The following is a 20,782-nucleotide window of genomic DNA, read 5'->3' as shown; positions in this document are numbered from 1 at the left end:
CCCACCTGTCAAATTCGGTTCCATTTCCTTGATTAGTACTCGAGTTATGATGAAATTTGTATATTATTTGTATGGGAGCCCCCCCCCCCTCCAAAGAGGGAAGGGGTCTCAATTTACCATAGAAAAAATTCTTGCCTTCTGAAAGCCCTACATTCCAAATTTGTTTCCATTTGCTTGATTATTTCTCGAATATTGAGGAAATTTGTGTTTCATTTCTACAGGAGCCCCATCCCCCTCTTACGCGCTCCTGAAAATTGCTCTCCAAACCCTCCATGAAATTGTTGGTCATTTTATCTATCCAACGACATATAGATTGTTCAGCTTCGTTTAGTAGTTTAGTAGTTATTAGCATTTGAAATCTTTCATTCAAACGTTACACTTCTATTTTCGTTTTCACAAAGTGCTACCCAGTCCCAATATAGTAAACAAAGACGTAGTCCTACGTCAAAAATTTTGTCTCCAAAAACACCCACGTGCCAAATTTGGTTCCATTTGCTTGATTAATTCTCGAGTTATGAGGAAATTTGTATGGAAGCCCCCCCTTTTAAAGAGGAGAGGAGTTATAATTCCCCTTATAAAGAGGGGAGGGGTCTCAATTTACCATAGAATAAATTCTTGTCACCGAAAACACCCACATGCCAAATTTTGTTCTATTTGCTTGATTAGTTGTCGAGTTATGCAGATATTTGTGTTTCATTTGTGTGGGAGCCCCCCCTCTTAGTGGGGGGAGGGGTTTCTAACCATCACTAAAACCTTTCCTGGCCCCAAAAAACCTCTACATGCATATTTTCATGCCGATTGGTTCAGTAGTTTTCGATTCTATAAGGAACATACGGACAGACAGACAGACAGACAGACAGACAGAGAGACAGACAGACAGACAGAAATCCTTCTTTATAGGTATAGATTATAGAATCGAATGATTACAAGCATGAATACATGCTACTATCACTACAAAGAGACTAACGTAGTCCTGCGTCACCTATATATGCGGTCGTGTCTTGTACACAACTCCTCTGATTTTTCGAGTTCAACATTTTGGCGATTTTATAAACTGTACGCTGCAAACTTGATTGCCTAGGTGTTTTCGTTAGGCAGCACGGATCGATTTCGTGATGACACGATGATATTTGTTGCCGTTTGCTAGCAGTCAATATTTTCTCTCGTGTTGATCGACTGATACTTCGCAAGTTTTCGAGCAAAAGATTCAGAAGGTTTCATCGAGATTCATGGACACTTGGTTTCGACGAACCGAAAATGAGCTTCGATGTCATTTCTTTAGTCAGATTCTTTAGCCGAATGCGTTCGTGAAAGATTGTTCGTTTAGAATGCTAGGATGCGATTTTCTGCAACCATACACCGCCATTATTCGAGCTCTATATAGATACACACTTATACACTTACACTACACACTTAACAAAAAGCACCGAATTCGGTAAAATTTTACCGACATCTAAACAGCTGAACGTTCGGTAAAAATTTCGATGGTGCCAAACGACGTTTACAGATCATTAGTCATGTTTGGTGCAATAAAAAATTTTACCGAACGTTCAGCTGTTTAGATTTCGGTAAATTTTACCGAATCGCTTAAGTGTGTATAGACATAAAACTGTTTAACGCTTCTTAGACACCATTATCCGAACTCTTGATTACCTGGGTTGGGCTGTGCTCTAACAGCCGTCTGCGGAGTCTATCGATAAAGAAGGGTCAGGTTTTAAAGTGAATAATTATTAAATAGAATAAACTATTGAAGTGGACAGCACCTTACCTTCGTAGTCACGAGTTTAAGTTGTGAGTTGTGGCCTCTCAGGGGGCTGGTGTGCCTGTAAATCTTTATAGGTATCTTATCTATTTAAAGTTTCTAAAATAAATAGACTAAATGTTTAGAAAATAAAAACAGTTTTATTTTATGAATGCAATCCTAATGTTTTCCTTACAATACGTTTTGCTATTTTATTGAATTCTTCTCTGTTTTCACGCCACATTATCGCTGCATCAACATTCGCTCCGGATTCATCATTAGGCTCTTTATACAAATAAATTAATTAATGTCCTATCTTTCTAATAACAGTTCTTACCCGCCAACATACTGACTACACTCAGTAAAATTTTTTCTACGCTCTGTACCGGACTCCAGCGCTCAGCAGAAAGTTCATAACCTATAAAAAGATCCATACATACAGTATATAACAATATTTCCGGTCAACCCTGAACGTAGCATATTTTGTAGTGAAAAAGTAGCATTGTACCACTTGTACCGTCACGTAAATCTCACACGAATTTTCTCTACAAATGACGCACAATATGGAAGTGCCGTGGACCCCCATTCGTTTGACCTTTTTAATCTCTAACAGTTTTTAATTTTAACCCCGCTGGTTTGCACGACGTGCAAATTAAAAATGGTTCAAGTGTCATTCTCAACATGACATCATTTGCTTATGCATACAATGCACATAAACACGATTTGTTTGTACTGATCTAGCGTGTTTAATCTGTTTCACATTGCGTTTTCCCAACGATTATGATAGAAATCCGATCGAATGAATGAAATATTCGATGCTTGCAACTGCTAACTGAATCAAACCACTAATCCAATAACAAAGAGCAGGGCGGCTAGTTCACACTAGTTCCAGCATATTTAGGGTTTCCAGTTTGTTCAAATAAAAAAATAACCCCGTTAGAATGATGAATCGTTCAAACGAACGGGGGTCCACTGTACTTATATTTAGATTTAGCTCCAAAGAGCGCGTCAATAAAATTTCTTCTTCATTGGACTGAGCGTCGTCGTTTGGTAGTTCAAATACAGTCTGTTCGAAAACAGACACTGAGAAAGCCTGCAAGTCGTAGGCGAAATACGTATCTGTCAAGAATAAAATACACATAGTAGAAGTAAATTGGATAAGTTTTCTTTTCATTTCATTTCCAGGTTTCGTATTCTACTAAGACGCTCTAAAAACTTCAGTGCGAACTTTTGTTTTTTTAAAGAATTTCAAGACTGCTTATCGCTAGGACGCATGTTTAATGAAAAAAAAATTGCAATACTCAAAACTTTTTTTTAAATTTTGGGCAACTTCGCGCAAACCAGAAAACCATAAGGTCAAAGTGCTATATTTTATCTATAAAAATAAATATTACCATCAGGAGATCTCTAAAAGAATCTCAGAAAAAAATCAATTGAGAAATGTGAAGACACCACCCTTGAAAAATTACGCATTTTTTACCTAATTGCTAATGCCCGCATTTTTTCGAATCCGAACCACCGCACAATAGTCGGAAAATTGCGATTTTTGGCCAAAATTATGTTTTAGTTTCAAATTGATTCTAGATTATATTTGTTACAAAAGAAATGATTTAAACTTATAAGAACTCATATTTAGGGTGATTTGGGGAAAAATGATCAAACGTTTTCGATATAAATATTTGCTTGACAAAAAAAATTTTTGAAGTAGGACTACCGACTACGTCTTTGTTTACTATACTGGGACTGGGTAGCACTTTGTAAAAACGAAAAATAGAAGTGTAACGTTTGAATGAAATATTTCAAACGCTAATAGCTACTATACTACTGAACGAAACGTAACAGTTAATATGTCGTTGGATAGATAAAATGTCCAACAATTTTATAGTAACATATTAATAATAATTTTTTATACGCTAAATAGTGAAAATGTGTGTAAAGTTTTAAGGCCGAATTTTCCCATACATTTCCCTTGTGATCGCCTAGTTTCACAGGCACGGACGACAATTAGATACACCAAAGGATTAGGATCCAAATGATAACCTTTGAGACCACTTTGTGAGCCACACCCCTTTTCCAATCCAATTGGCAACATCGATGGCTATTGACGGCAACACCGACCCCGAAGACAAGCGGAATCAGCGGGCAATGGCCAACGTGAATCCCACACGATGCACTTTACGTTACATTTTGCATTATCCCCATCGCAGACATGCGAAATTGTTCGATAGCTTGCTCAATCAGCAGCAGGCGATATGGTTTCCTCCACCACCTACACTAGCTTACAAGTAGCAGCGGCAGTGCCAGTGACTATAAAATGGTACACTTGGTTCGCCGCCTGCTCATTTATCGCACTATCGCACTGACGGACGGTCAGTATTTTATTTATCATCGACGGCTATCGGACACTGAAGGCTAATGGAAACGGATCGACTGACGGGCAGCAAATTCAGCAGCAGGCCGTTTAGGTCTTAAACAGTTCTTATAAGAACTATAGTAATTGAAGAATGGAAAGATTTTTCTACATTTTTAAAATGGTTAACGTTCCATTTTGCGTTATACCATGGTAACATGGGAAATGCTTGCTCAATCAGCGTCGGATAATCATTCGAGCAGCAGCAGCAGTTGATCTGGTTTCCCCCACCACCTACACTAGCTTACAAGCAGCAGCGGCAGTGCCAGTGATTATAATAAAATGGTACTCTTGGTTCGCCGTCTGCTCATTCATCACACAATCGCACTGACGGACGGTCAGTACAGTATTTACCATCGACGGCTATTGGTGGCGAAAGCAACGGCATTTGGCGGCAACACCAGCGATCGGAGGCAACACCGATAGCAATTGGGAGGTAAAAACGATAGCATTTTGGCGGCAATTGGAGGCAAATCCAAGGACTTTTGTGGCAATTAATGTCATCTTTGATGATAATTCGAGGCAAACCCAATGGCATTTTGGCGGTGATTTTCGCAAACCAACACTGAAGGCAAATGGAAACGGATCGACTGACGGGCAGCAAATTCAGCAGTAGGCCGTTGTGGTCTTAAACAGTTCTTATAAGAACTATAGTAATTGAAGAATGGAAAGATTTTTCTACACTTTCTAAATGATTAACGTTCCATTCGGATAATTATTTGAGCAGCAGCAGCAGCCGATCTGGTTTCTCCCATACCTACACTAGCTTACAAGTAGCAACGGCAGTGCCAGTGACTATAAAATCGCACACTAGGTTCGCCGTCTGCTCATTTACCGCACGATCGCACTGGCGGACGGTCAGTATTTTGATAAAACTAATCCATTTCTACTTTACAGTGATTTGGTATTTCCTATCATTCCTGTATTAGCGGGCAACCATCATCCTAGAGTCTAAAGGACCGAATAGCGACATCCATCTATATATTGGCAACAGTAATTATCAGCTATCAGTGCTATCAGCTCAAACATAGTTCTTTTCAGGGCCACCAAACAATTTCGAACGGTTTTTTTCAAAACCACCATTGATTCAATGAAGAATTAAATCAGAATATTTCGCTCTTCTTTTACAAATAAACACTCAAACAATGATACTCACAAATACTCAAATATGCATATGCCAGAAATGCAGTTTACATTAGTCTTTGATTTAATGATCAGACATAAAGTTATACTTCATCGATTAAAACATGTTATCAATATAATGAGTATTATATGACACAGTCCTACGTCACCCTTTCGTACAACCCTTAGGGCTGTATACCTTGTAGTTTTTTTTTCTCGCGGGGATTCTCGCATTCTCTCATTGAAACTCTCTTCAGGTACTAAATAAATTTAGTAACAAAGATAATCAAATTTGTTGAAAGAATGCCTCAAATTTTAAGGGCTAAAATATGATAATTTTAAAATTATTTTTTTTCGGAATACGTCAAATTATAGCAAACTTTTTATTCATGTTTTGATACAACATACTTCGAGCTTTCAGACGCACTGTAAGAAACTGTGGCGACAAAAGGCGACAAGAGTTGTTTTTAAAGTTTTATTAAAGTTTATGAGAATTTCATTTTTATTAAAGGTAGCCTATGGCGTACCTCATTGAGTTTAAATTTGTTTTCATTTCATTTTATAATAGGCTAAGATATCAGTTTTCAAATGATATATAACAATAATATTTACATCCGCGATAACTATTTAATTTTTTGACATTTTTAAAAAGACTTATTTTTCAAACTTTTAAAATTGGCAACTTTGACGGCTTTTTTCTACATGATATTTTTTTCTATCAAAATTTAATTCGCGAATCATAAAAATATAGACAATTTACTACAAAACCGCGTTTAAACATGTGCTAAACTGTGAAATTTTACATTCAGCAATTTTGTCCGCTAGTTTATATGGAGCTCTTCTTATGTGCACCGTGCGCATAGGTGACGCAAGGCTATTAGAGATGGTCGGGTCTCGAGTTTTCAGACCCGAAACCCGAAAAAACCCGTCGGTTTCGAGTTTGACACTTTTACCAGGTGTCGGGTTCTGGTTTGGCCAAAAAAATCAGAGGGGTTGTGTACAAGACACGACCGCATATAGGTGACGCAGGACTACGTAAGTCTCTTTGCAGTGAAAGTAGCATGCATTCATACTTGTAATCATTCGATTCTTCATGTATACATATATACTTGCTACATGCGTTGTATGTAACATTTATCAAAGTAGTAACATTGCATACGTTCAATTCTCAAAAGATTGTGCATTTGAAAACCACTTAACAAAATCAAGAACACAAACTATTGCTTTCCTGCTACCTTACTGAAATTAAAGATTGTTTTTATTACCCATGGTTCCCCACGTTGAAGGGATTTTACCAATTCAATCCTATTTTATCAACAGCACATCTTTCCACTACACATCTAATGAAACGGCAAGCATGCGTATTCATACAGAGTCATATTATAACCGAACAATACAGCTGTAGCACATTTTTCCAACACAGATATCAAATTCGCCGAGGTTTGATCGTCTCGCAGTAAAGAATTTGCGATCTGTTGGGACGATGAATTTGTGTCATTTTTTCTGGCACACTTCCCTAACACAGACATCAAATTGGACTAGGTTTAATCGCGTTCGTAAGAAATCTGTTGGCACGGAGGGGCTTTATCACTCTTTCTGGCGTACTTCCCAAGCAAGGATATCAAAATGGTCTAGGTTTAACCGCGGTGTTAAGAAATCTTGTTGAAATGAGGAAACTTGGTCACTTGTTTTGGCTTACTTCCCAAGCACAGATATCAAATTGGATCATCGCAATATGAAAGCGAGAATTCTGGTAAAACAGGTTCATTATTTTCAATTTTTCAATAGTTCAACATCAAGAATCCATACTTTTCTTCATTTGGGTCAATTCTTAGAAGATTTTTCGATCGATGGGTGTAAGAATATTGAAAATCGATCGGAAAACCGCTGAGATATTAGTGCTCAAAACCTTTCATTTTTCGTGACCCTCGCATATTTCGATTTTTTGGAATGACACCCTATCTCAAAACTTGCCGTAAGACGTAGTCGTACGTCAAAAAAAAATCGGGTTCGTGCTTAGCGAAAAAAATAAGTCCGGGTTTCGGGTAATGAGAAACCGAACCATCTCCACATTCAATTCTTGTAAAAGTATTATCACTGACGAAATGACATGGCACATAGAAGAAAATCCCTTGCTTAAAAAACCATCGTCCTACACATTTTCCTTGCACACTAGCACCCTCTGTTATGCATGTTGCGGAGTAGCTTGCATTTGCAGGGTTTTATGCTGAAGGGTTTTTACATTTGTATGGTTTTATACTGTAAACTCGAAGCAACACTCGCGCGCCGCCGTGTGGCCATGTTGCGAAACATGCTTTTTTGGAAAACGAGTGGTTTTTGATTGGACGATGGAATTAACGCGAGTGTCCCGTCTGTTTGTCTGTGGTATTATTTTAACATAATAAAATAAGCAGTACTTTAATGATATTTAGTATGACTCAGATATCAGCTACACTGGACTGATTGCTTTTTAAATGGTTTAGTGTTTTCTGATTTAGATCGAGTTTAGACCAACAGTTATATATTCCAGAATTCGCCAGAATTCGTTAGTCATAACTGCGCCCAAACTAGTGATTGGGTGGACTGACAGAAGACTAGAATTGTCTGCTATCATAAAATATTGGTTTCTATTCCGATTTCCAAAAAGTTTCGTGCCTCGAAATAGTTGTAAGCTTAGCTGTCTTTAACACTAAACATACAGCTTCCAAAAAATACAGATATTTGTGCATGCATAAATTTGGGACCCATCAATTATTTCAGTTGCTGTGATTTCTGGCTCTACTAATGTTCCTGAATTTAAGAGTACTTTATAAACTATTTATGTTATTTAAAAGATTAGATCGAGAAAATAAAATACTCCGGATAAAACGGTAGGGACCCAAATTTGTGCATGCACAAATATCTGTATTTATGGCAGCTCTGACGTGTAGGGGTCATTGTTTTTCACGTGTGGACTCATTACTGCGACCAGTATAGTTGATCTATTGTGATATCGCCCGGGTGTTTGCTGTATGACCTGCACTGCATTTCTTTTCGCTATAATCGCTATTGAGTGAGCGATATGCTTATTGAATTTTTTATGCGTGCTTGCGTGTATTGGGGTTTACCTTTCCTTCAAAGCTTGATCTACTTTACCCACTTATTCCTCGGTGCCAGTACTATCCCATATTATAGTCGTCCCTCGCGAGGACTCCATTCGTACCTCTGACCAGTACACTTAACTATAGGAAGGACATTTGTACTGTCAAGAGGCTTCAGGGGGTAAATATAGAAATTCAGCACGAAGGAAGGGTAAATGGAGGGGCCTGAGAATAAACCCATGCTAAAGTCACTTGACATCGAATCGCTTGATTCTACTAAGATTCGAACCCACGACCACTCGCTTGTCGACGCAGACTCGGTAACCTTGCGGCTACGGAGCCCCCCGGGTGAAGGGGTCATTTGACCCATTACTTTTTTGGTTCATTTTCACGGCGTTGTAACACAATTATGTTTAGCTACTTTTATTAGAAAATATATTTAAAACATAATGCAAAATTTGGTCCTATACTCTTTTTTTTATCGAGAAAAATATTAACGCTAATCTATTGATAATCGCGGGATTTCCGGTCTTTTCGCGAAAAATATTCGTAGAGTGAAGTCGGTATGTTTAGTGTTAAAATCAATCCCTTTTATGTTTGCTACCTATAAGCACAGACAAACAGACATAACACTCGTTTTCCATTCTTCGTACCGATTAAATCGTCACACAGTGGTCGGAAATTTAAAATTCTTGGCCAAACCTCAAGACGATGAGATTCCATGTTTTTCGGGCTACTGATTTCAAAAGTGATAATGAAAATGTGAAATTCAATTGTTATTGTTAAATTGTTAAATTTTAAATTTTTTGATGTAAATTTCATCGAAAGGTGACTCTCAGGTCGTTGAGTTCAACAATAAAACTCAATATGTAAAATGGTTGACCACTATGGCGATTCTTTTGGGTTTATATCTAGCTCAACACCTTTTTGTGTCTTATTTTTAAAAAAGTATAAGGGTCCATGCCTAGTGGCACGGGCGCAGGCTTGAAGTAGGACTACGAATGTAGAGCAATTCGTCTCCCAATGCCAAATCCGGTGATTTTTGTACGAATTTCATATAATAGATTTCCCTGTTGCGCAGTAACGGAAGGTTTACTTGCGCTGTTGTATTTTGTACAACACCTGTGAACCGTTGACTTTATCTCGGGAATCTAGCAATAAATAAAATTACTGTTTTCAGTAAGGTTGATCCACAGACAAATGGTGGAAATACAACCTTTAAAATTGCCAATTTGCCACCGATGTGTCTCGAAAACTAGCTGTCCGATGCGTCGCAAGCTAGCTGCTGCTGGCTGATGTTTCGCCAACGAAAGTCGGCGACCGAAGAAGGTAAGGAAAGGAAGTTTACCCCCGTGCTCATCTCGTATATATTTCTGTCATCCGTGCTAGGGAAGCACTGACGCGGGAAGGCAAAAAAATGCAAATAATGAAATATTAAATTATTAAATATTCGACTCATATTTTCTCAATTATTAAACGTCTGTTAGGGAAACATGTAATCTACTGTGTTGTAATGGATTTTTTGAAAAATTTCCAATCGATTGATGCCAATATCTCTAGAATCTGTTGACGGATGACTGAGTTATAAGCGTGCAAACCATAACCACTTTTCGTTACATGTTCCCTTTTCGTTTTTCTAAAGTGCACCCCAATATAGAAATCAAAGAAGTAGTCCTACTTCAAAACAAAATTGAATTAACAAATCAAATTCAAAATCGCCTTTTTTCCCAATTAAAATCACAAAATTCTATATTTCATTAGGTTGTGCAATATTACTTTAAAATATAATATTAATCGCTGTTACTTTCATTACCGTCGCCGATTTTATCGCTGTCAGTGTCATACAATATTGTGTAGCACAACAACGCGAATGCAAGCAAGCATTCTTCGAAAAATATCTTTGATTATCTTCTCTCTCGTATATTTTCTCGAGAAGTAAGTATGTTTGATGCTTTATAGTGTTGTTGCGCGATTCCCAAGCTCCAGAATTTGTGCGGACACTTTCCAATGTTCAATAATACGCCTTGCAGTATTTCCGTCATTAGAATTGCCCAACCCTGGTATCGAGCGATCAATAAGCAAGTTTAAATGCTTATGCATGTTTGTAAGTATCTGTAATTTCCATGTTTCAACCGTTTTATTTTCAACATTCTGAGTGTTCACTTGATTCGGCAAATACAAATGTGGCCCGTCTGCCTTAATTTCTCCTTTTGGAGACACTGCTGCCAGTTACTCTCATCTCCATGGTAATCATGGAACCTCTATTGTCACACTGCAAACAATATCTAAGTGCCGATCAACGTGGCTTCATTTCCCAGCGCTCTACCATCACTAACCTGCTGTGTCTGACATCATACATAACGGGAAGTATGGACCACCGTGCTCAAACAGATGTCTTATACACAGACTTGTCGGCCGCTTTTGATAAGATAAACCATGACATCGCAATTGCAAAATTGTATAGACTGGGCGTTAGCGACAACCTTTTGCGCTGGTTTCGCTCATATCTGACCAATCGACAGTTGGTGGTTTCCATTGGAGATTGTAGGTCCGATAGCTATCTAGCCTCTTCAAGTATACCTCAGGGAAGTCATCTAGGACCTTTGATCTTTCTGCTCTACTTCAACGATGTTAATTTGGCTATCAAATGCCCTCGACTCTCGTATGCAGATGACCTGAAAATGTTTTCCCAGATCCGTTTGACAGACGATTGTCACTTTCTCCAAAATCAGTTGGAGGCCTTTGCCACTTGGTGCGATGTGAACCGAATGTTAGTGAACCCGGAGAAGTGTTCAATGATCACTTTCTCCAGAAAAAAAGACCCGATCCGATGTTTTGTTATGAGCTCAATGGCACACCCATCGCACGTGTTTCGTATATAAAAGACCTGGGAGTTATTTTGGATCCGCAGTTAACGTACAAGGAGCATATCTCGTACATTATCGCTAAAGCTTCGAGGTCATTAGGCTTCATTTTCAGGATCGCGAAAAAGTTCTCTGATATATATTGCCTTAAGTCACTATATTGTTCGCTGGTGCGGTCCATCCTGGAATACTTTTCGTCCGTTTGGAATCCTAACTACAACAACAGTACAGAGAGCATTGAATCAGTTCAGCGCCGAAGGTTGCCATGGAGAGACCCGTTCTGTCTACCTAGTTATGTAAGCCGCTGTCAACTGATTGACTTAGAACCTCTCTATGTTCGTAGAGCTGCCTCTAGAGCTTTGTTTATTGCGGATTTTTTTTGAAACGATGGTTCTACAATTGATGAAGGGACGGTAGGGGAAAGAAATGAAATTTTTTTGGTGAAGGAGGGGAAGAGCGGAAAGGAGGGGGAGGGGGATATTGGTAGCTACGCTTGACAAGTAGTCATTTTGACTCCTACCTTTTGTCCAATGCTGGAAGGTGCTTGAGTCGAACCAAGCTATAATCTGAGATTATAACCAGTGAATTGACTACATTGGCATGGATGGATGACTACTTTGACAGCTTAAATCTAACGTAAACTTTGAATGCCTACGAAGCATAGTTGCTGAGTTATGCGCAAATGTTATTTTAGGGCTGTTTTGATGTAATTTTTCATTATACGGCAAATACGATATCAACAGGAGGACATTACTTGTTAAAAATTTGTAGCAGCGTTTTACATCACTCACATATCTGTTTTGAAAATACGGTGAAAAGAATTTACAAAATATATTTCGCTTTACCACAATTTAATCAAACCTCGTTAAGCGCCTGGCGGGGTAAAAGTGCGATTCCCGGACGGGGCAAAAGTGCGATTCATGGACGAGGCAAAAATGTATTACTAATTATATACAGCTTTAGGCACTATATTACAGATACTAGAAATGGAAGATCTGCAAAAAACTGCGTGCTCTACAGATGTTGGCCGAAGGAAATCAATGTTTACCGTTGATGAAACAAAAAACAAACGTTTGGAAAAGTTTCGATCTGACAGGGGCCGCAATACACCAGCGTAAAATGGGAAAGGTGCAAATTGAGAATATTCCTTACCGAAACATACCGCAAATTGAAGATAATATGGTTTTGTTAGATACTGCTGTGCCAATTTCATGGATTCGAGCTTCGCACTTTTGCCCCGCGGTAATCGAACTTTTGCCCCGCTAGTGGGGTAAAAGTGCGAATCGGCACTTGATCAGAAGAATGAAAAATTTATTTTGCATAACACTATTATTCCAGATGATTTATAGTTGAATGTGAAGACATTGAGTTACTGCATCACTATAAAATATATTTTGTTGTTGTCCTTTATATCTCAAGAAAATTGATGACAACTTAAAACATCGCACTTATGCCCCGCCCTACTCTATATATAACGAAAAAAAACTGAATTCGAATATAACGCTAATGAAGTACATACCTTCAGAAACGTTTTGCATTTTGGTTGATTGTTATTTGATAATGCTGTACCAAACTACATGCGTTATTACCAAGAGCCACAAAACGTATACAACCCGCAGTAGCAAAGAGTCTCTCATACACCGACGTTACACTCACAGTGACCATCAGGTGGTCCGCTATGGTGTCGGTCAGACAACGAGGCGGCAGGTGGCGAGTAGAGCCAACACTCCAAACACCCGTGGATGGAAGACATCATACTTCGATCCCGAAGTATTTGTGAAAGCGATCCGGAGGGAGTGCGGTGATCGCGGTATGCCCGATCCGAACGCTTATCATTTGGTTGAGGTACTGACGCGATCATGTGACGCTACCATGCCTAGGAAAGGTCGACCTAGGTACGGCAGGTCACCAGCTTACTGCAGGCCAGATGAAATTGTGGAGCTACGCGGAGCCTGCTTTCGTGCGAGGAGAATTATGCAAAGAGCTCGTTCGGACGAAGGCAGGGTTTGAATGTCGAGTAGCACTTGTTGCTGCACGCGCAGCGCTTAAGAGTGGGATAAAAGCTAGTAAACGAGCCTGCTTTGAAAGATTATGTGCTAGTGCCAATGCGAACCCGTGGGGTGATGCCTACAGGGTCGTAATGGCAAAGACCAAGGGCGCTCGCAGAGCAATCGCTAGAGATGCTGGAGCGGATCATCGAAGGCCTCTTTCCGCGCCACGAGCCAAGGCCTTGGCCCCAGGCCGCTGAGTCGTCCCACGGCCGACGTTCCAGTATCTCAGACCATAGCGTAGGATGGTCGGCCTCCCAGCCCAACATCCAAAGTAACGTGGGCGACGGCGGTTTGGAGGTCGGGGAGGAAGTGACGGTTACGAACGGTTACGGTTACGAGGAGCTCATCGAGATCGCTAAATCCCTAAAGGTGAGCAAGGCACCGGGGCCAGACGGTATCCCGAATATGGCCATTAAAACGACTATTCTAGAGGCTCCCGAATTATTCGGGGCAGTAATGAGTAGATGCCTGGAAGATGGCCACTTCCCGGACAGATGGAAGCGACAGAACCTGGTCCTATTGCCGAAGCCGGGAAAACCTCCGGGTGTCCCCTCGTCATATAGGCCGATCTGTCTGCTCGATACTGCCGGCAAGGTACTGGAAAGGGTTATCCTTAACAGACTCGTACAGTACACGGAGGGTACAAACGGTCTGTCAAGGAACCAATTCGGCTTCCGAAAAGGCAAATCTACGGTGGATGCTATCTTGTCTGTCACTAAGACAGCCGAGGTGGCAATCCAGCCCAAGAGGACAGGTATCCGTTATTGCGCAGTTGTCACGCTCGACGTGAGAAATGCGTTTAATAGCGCTAGCTGGGACTCCATAGCCAACTCGCTTCGGAACGTTCAAGTGCCGTTGTCGCTGTATAGGATCCTGGAATTATTTCCAGAATCGTGTGTTATGCTACAACACGGAGGAGGGTCAGAAATGCATTCCAATCATCGCAGGGGTTCCGCAAGGTTCCATACTGGGCCCGGTGTAATGGAACGTCATGTATGACGAGGCGTTGAAGCTAAAGTTGCCGGCAGGGGTGGTGATTGTCGGCTTTGCGGACGATATTACCTTGGAAGTCTACGGTGAATCTATCAGAGAGGTTGAGTTGACGGCTGCCCACTCTATAAGCATTGTTGAAGATTGGATGCGATCCAGGAAACTGGACCTAGCGCATCATAAAACGGAGGTTATCGTGGTGAACAACCGCAAGTCGGTGCAGCAAGCAAATATCAGCGTCGGGGACTGCACTATTTCGTCAACGCGGTCCTTAAAACTCCTTGGTAATGGTAATGGTAATGGTAATGGTCGACGACAAGCTCAAGTTCGGGAGCCATGTCGACTATGCCTGCAAGAAGGTTTCCACAGCTATTTCGGCATTGTCTCGTATGATGTCTAATAGCTCTGCGGTATATGGCAGCAAGCGAAGGCTATTAGCCAACGTGGTCCAGTCCATACTCAGGTATGGCGGGCCGGTGTGGTCATCGGCGTTAGGTACCAAAAGCTATCTAGCCAAGCTGGAAAGCACCTATCGTCTCATGTGCTTAAGAGTGGCGAGTGCGTATCGCGCAGTTTCACATGACGCAATCTGCGTCTTAGCGGGTATGATGCCTATTGGTATCATCGTCAGCGAGGACGTAGAGTGCTTCAACCAACGTGGAACTAGAGGCATACGGAGTACCACAAGATCGGCCTCGATGATCACATGGCAGCGGGCATGGTCTAATTCCACAAAAGGCCGGTGGATACATCGACTTATCCCTGAACTATCCGGGTGGGTCAACAGGTGCCACGGCGAAGCCAACTTCCACCTGACACAAATTCTATCAGGGCATGGTTGTTTTAGACAGTATCTGCACAGGTTTGGGCAGGCGGAGTCCCCCGCGTGTCCCGAAGGCGTGGACGTTGAGGAAACTGCAGAACATGCTTTCTTCATATGCCCTCGTTTCGCGGGCGCGAGAAGCAACATGATGGCAGTGAGCGGACAGGACTTAGTCCGGATAACTTAGTCCAAAAGATGTGTTCTAGCTCGGACGTCTGGAGAGCGGTCAATGCGGCTGCTACCCAGATCGTACTTGAGCTACAAAACCACTGGAAAGCCGATCAACGGCGAATAAACAGCCTAACTACCATAGTCCAGTAGTTATCTAAGAGTGTGCGTTAATCACAATAGCCCCTCCCTGAAGTAATACCGATAAGGTGGTGCCAGGGGGGATTGAGGCTGGAGACTCGAGTAGGGTTTTAGTGGGTCTGGATCCTCACGCCCCAGTAGGGGGGTCGGGATACCAAATCCCATTCCCGCTAAATGTGAGGTACGATAATTTTTGTCGATTTTTCTTCCAAGAGTTACGTCTGTTTGTCTGTGCTTTAAGCTAAGGTGCTAGTGCTTTAGACTAAGAACTAGCTTTCGGCTATTGAGTACCGGTATAACATAATGAAACAAGATCCAAGCATTTCAAAGTAATTTTTTATGAAAATTTTTCTTTTCGCTTTTTACAGGTTTCATAGAAAACTTAAGAGATATTCCCACGAAAAGTAAAAGAAACTATTCTAGTGTACACTTTAATTTTTTAGAATTTTCAATTCAGTCCAAAAGAAATAGAAGGGTGAAAAAAACCTCAAATTTCAAATGAATTTTAAAGCAGGAACGTTATAGAGAATACGAAAAGAAAACTGCCGAGATTTAAATCGAGGTGTGAATTTTATGAAAATTAATATAAAATTCAAGTTCAGGGCGGGATCAAATTTAACATAATATAAAAATTCGGGTTCGGATCGGGTTTTGGTTTGGCTGAAAAAAAATTCGGGTTCGGGCTTAACGAAAACAATAAATCCGGGTTCGGGTTTGACTGAAAATAAAATTTCGGGTTCGGTTCGGGCTCGGGTTTGACAGAAAATAAAAATTTGGGTTCGGGTCGGGTCCGGGTTTGACAGCAAAAAAATTTTCGGGCCAGGGTCGGGTTCGGGTTTTGAAAATATGAAACCCGATCATCTTTAAACGCTATACCACAGACAAACATACATAACACTCGTTTGCCATTCTTCGTACCGATTAAACCGTCATTTCAAATTTGGGCTTAGTTGGGAATGTCTCCGTTTTGGTCAAAGTGGCGCTTTTTGACGAAAGAAGGGGAATTCCCCATAAAAAATACTTGCTACTTCGAGGGATACTCCTGTTGCTATTTGATATTTGGGAATGTCGATCATAGATGGTGCTAGTGTTCAGGCTAAATGTGAGGTACGATAGTTTTTATTGATTTTTCTGCAAAGAGTTATGTCTGTTTGTCTGTGCTTACAGCAAAATCAAATGAAGGTATCCAAATTATGTACAGTTGCTGATGGGATCAAAATAGATTGGTTACCCTACATGCTTTACGCAGCATATATAGGGTTTGTTGAGAATAATTACAGGTTGAGAAAATTAGATTATTTTTAAATGAATGCTAATAACGCCTTAAATCTTTTTTCAACATCAAGCACTAGTTACATATATATGTATTTTGATGACATCAAAAAATTGTTTTGTTAAAATGTCTTAAAAAATTGCTTTGTTAAAATGTCTTGATTGTCTGCAGGTTGAGAAATCCAAATTTTTGCAAGTTGATATTTTTTTACATCGTTTTATTCATTTTCATGATTGAAAACTACTACATAAGTAAGTTAAAGTTGACCAAACTCGTGACTTTAGTGACTCCAGCGTCCAGCGCCTCTGTGGTTCAAAGGTACACGGGTACCAGTGAGCGACACGCCCTGGCAGGTGTTGTGGGTTCAAATCCGGTTATAATCTCTGATTACAGCTTGGTTCGACCCATGCACCTTCCAGCGTTGGACAAAAGCTAGGGGTCACAACGACAACTTGTTAAGCATAGCTACCTATTACCCCCCCCCCCCTTCCTTTCCACCCTTCCCCTTCATTCCCGGAAAAAAAATCCTTCTTCATTACTTTCCCTTACCGCCCCTTCATCAATTGTAGAATCATCGTTTCAAAAAAAATATTAAGTTAAAGTTGTTTGCAAAATATTTTGTACTTTGCTGCCTTATACTGAGTTGACGGTCAAATAAACGTAAGCATCACTACGGATCTCTCCCAAGGGTAAGTCGCTTAGAACATTGTGGCAGGCAATTTAGGGAACAGCTTACCTCATTGATTGCAATAGCAGTACATTCATTTCACAGTTTACGGCACACTGAAATGATAGAAATTAGCAGCCCTGCCAATGATTGTTATTGTCAAAACAATCTGGCTGGGCGCAGGCGAGTTTGACAGGTTTCACAAGATCAACACCTCGGCGGCACAGCAAGGCACATACTGAACAAAATTTCTATAAATGAGGTGAACGGAATGTTCTCAGCGACTTACCCTTTATCTCTCCTGACTTGTCTTGTCCATCATTTTAAACTAACTGACGCAAAGCACAAATGAAACGTTCAAAACCATTCTCGGATAAGAGAGTCGCTGATTTTCTTTGCTTTGAGAATTGCTGCGTCACGTCACATGCACAAATATCCCTTCAACTCTGTTTCCTTGTAAGCAACAGTTCCGAACGAATTCTTGGATACAATCTGGCAATAAAGAAAGGATCAGCGCCCACTTTTCTATGACATTTCACTTTCAGTGCCATTCGTACAACACCTACTGCAGCCATGGAGGCAATGCAATGCTTACTGCCATTGCATTTTCATTTGAAGAAGGAAGCAGAGCTCGGCGCACTACGGTTTCAAAGGAGTAAACCTATACTCGAAGGTGACCAAAACGGTAATCTTCGCATACTTCGGGAGTTCAATCTGACACCCTTAGTAACTTCAGTCTTTGACTGCATGGAAGCCAGGCCCAATATGGACGTTCCATATGAGGTGATTGAAACAGATCGCTCAATGTGGAATTATGGAGGGCCCGATCTTCCACCTGGAACTATCTACTTTTTTACAGATGGTTCAAAAATGGGGGCCTGCATAGGCTCCGGAGTCTACGGACCCGGCATCAGGGAAACTATCTCATCAGGAAAGTGGCCCACCGTTTTTCAAACAAAAGTATATGCGATATACATCTGTGCAACAATATGCTTCAAACGAAAGTACAGGCATGCGAAAATCGGTATCTTCACGGACAGCCGAGCAGCGCTACTGGCACTCAAGTCCGCCAAATGCGTGTCCAAATTAGTTTGGAAGAGCATCACAGCATTGAAGAAGCTCTCCCGCCAAAATGATGTTTTATTACTTTGGGTGCCCGGTCACTGCAGAATCGAGGGTAATTAATTTGCTGACAACCTAGCAAGACAAGCATCATCTCAGCAATTTATTGGTCTTGAACCGTTTCATGCGATTTTGACTAGATTCAATGTTTAAAGACAAAATCCGTTGCAAAAAAAAGTGGTTTTATACTTTGGCAAAATTATTACTTTCAGGACATCAAATTGCACTAGGTTAAATGTTCAAACGATAACATCGGTTGAAGAAGAGGGGTGGTTTTGCACTCTGGCGTACTTCCCAAGCAATATATATATATATATATATATATATATATATATATATATATATATATATATATATATATATATATATATATATATATACTAGCTGACCCGACAAACTTCGTATTGCCACAAATTAACCTGTGTTGTACATAAATCATGAATCTCGGATGATCTTTGTCACTTTTCTATGATTTTTTCTATGATGAATAAGAACCTCTCCTCACTTTAGGAGGGGGGGCTTCTATACAAATGAAATACAAATTTCCTCATAACTCGAGAACTAATCAAGCAAATAGAACCAAATTTGGCATGTGGGTGTTTTCGGTGACAAGAATTTATTCTATGGTAAATTGAGACCCCTCCCTCTTTATAAGGGGAATTGTAACTCCTCTCCCCTTTAAGAGAGGGGGCTTCCATACAAATTTCCTCATAACTCGAGAACTAATCAAGCAAATGGAACCAAATTTGGCATGTGAAGGTTTTCGAGGGCAGGAAAATTTTCTACGGTGAATTAGGACCCCTCCCCACTCTAAGAGGAGGGGCTCTTGTACAAATGAAATACAAATTTCCTCATAACTCGAGAACTAATCAAGCGAATTGAACCAAATTTGGCATATGTGTGTTTTTGGAGACAATTTTTTTTTTCAATGATGAATTGGGACCCCTCCCCACTTTAGGAGGGGGGGTCCTATACAAACGAAATACAAATTTCCTCATAACTCGAGAACTAATCCAGCAAATGGAACCAAATTTGGCGTGTAGGTGTTTTTGGAAGCAAGAATTTTTTCTGTGATGAATTAGGACCTCTTCCCACATTAGGAGGGGGGGCTCCAATACAAATGAAATACAAATTTCCCCATAACTCGAGAACTAATCAAGCAAATAGAACCAAATTCGGCATGTGGAGGTTTTTGGAGGCAAAAATATTTTCTACGGTGAATTAGGATCCTTCCACACTTCAAGAGGGGGGGCTTCTACACAAATGAAATACAAATTTCCTCATAATTCGAGAACTAATCAAGCAAATGGAACCATATTTGGCATGTGGGTGTTTTTGGAGGCAACCATTTTTCCCATTATGAACTAGGACTTCTTACCTTTTTAGGAGGGGGGGGGGGCTCCCATTCAAACGAAATACAAATTTGCTTATAACTTTAGAACTAATCAAGCAAATGGAACCAAATTTGGCATGTGAGAGTTTTAGATGGCAGAATTTTTTTTTCTGTGGTGTATTACGACCCCTTTTCCTTTTAAGAGGGTGGGCTCCCATACAAATGAAATACAAATTTCCTTATATATATATATATATATATATATATATATATATATATATATATATATATATATATATATATATATATATATATATATATATATACTAGCTGACCCGACAAACTTCGTATTGCCACAAATTAACCTGTGTTGTACATAAATCATGAATCTCGGATGATCTTTGTCACTATCTCGAGTTTTGCAAGCCCCCCCGTGGGCGGCGGGTCACCGGCAACACTCGCGACCGGTTCGTCCTGAATGATCTAGTGTTACTATAGATAGTTTTTGTGGTCTTGTTATTGATTAATGTTTTATGGAAGAGTCTCGAATTTCACGAGTTGGATTAGTTTTTGAGTTTCGCAAAAATTTCTGTTTTATTTGTATGAGAGTCCATATCCCCCTACCACAGAGGTGAGAGGTCTCTAACTATCATAAAATAAATTCAAGACTCAAAAATCTCCTACATGCTAAATTTGGTTCCATTTGCTTGATTAGTACTCAAATTATAAGGAAATTTGCATTTCATTTGTATGGGAGCCCACCCTCTTAAAAGGGAAAGGGGTCGTAATACACCACAGAAAAAAAAATTCTGCCATCTAAAACTCTCACATGCCAAATTTGGTTCCATTTGCTTGATTAGTTCTAAAGTTATGAGCAAATTTGTATTTCGTTTGAATGGGAGCCCCCCCCCCCTCCTAAAAAGGTAAGAAGTCCTAGTTCATAATGGGAAAAATGGTTGCCTCCAAAAACACCCACATGCCAAATATGGTTCCATTT

The 20,782-nt window shown here is 40.2% G+C and overlaps 1 protein-coding gene across 1 annotated transcript in view; it reads right to left on the bottom strand.

Annotated features, from left to right (window-relative positions):
• Nucleotides 1-1,882: 1,882 nt before the first annotated feature.
• The window catches only part of LOC128737614 (ubiquitin-conjugating enzyme E2 G2), a 133,939-nt gene continuing 115,039 nt past the window's right edge, over nucleotides 1,883-20,782 (bottom strand). Inside the window, exons 5-6 of the mRNA XM_053832293.1 lie at nucleotides 2,079-2,159; nucleotides 1,883-2,026 (exon numbers count right to left, since the gene is read on the bottom strand). Coding sequence (XP_053688268.1) covers nucleotides 1,908-2,026; nucleotides 2,079-2,159 — 200 coding nt within the window. The 3' untranslated portion in view covers nucleotides 1,883-1,907. The remainder of the gene's footprint in view (nucleotides 2,027-2,078; nucleotides 2,160-20,782) is intronic.

Source organism: Sabethes cyaneus, chromosome 1 (assembly GCF_943734655.1).
Source record: "Sabethes cyaneus chromosome 1, idSabCyanKW18_F2, whole genome shotgun sequence".
In the NCBI taxonomy this organism is placed as follows: Eukaryota; Metazoa; Arthropoda; class Insecta; order Diptera; family Culicidae; genus Sabethes; species Sabethes cyaneus.
Note: the sequence above shows the minus strand (reverse complement) of the source record. Positions and strands in the feature narration are given on the sequence as shown.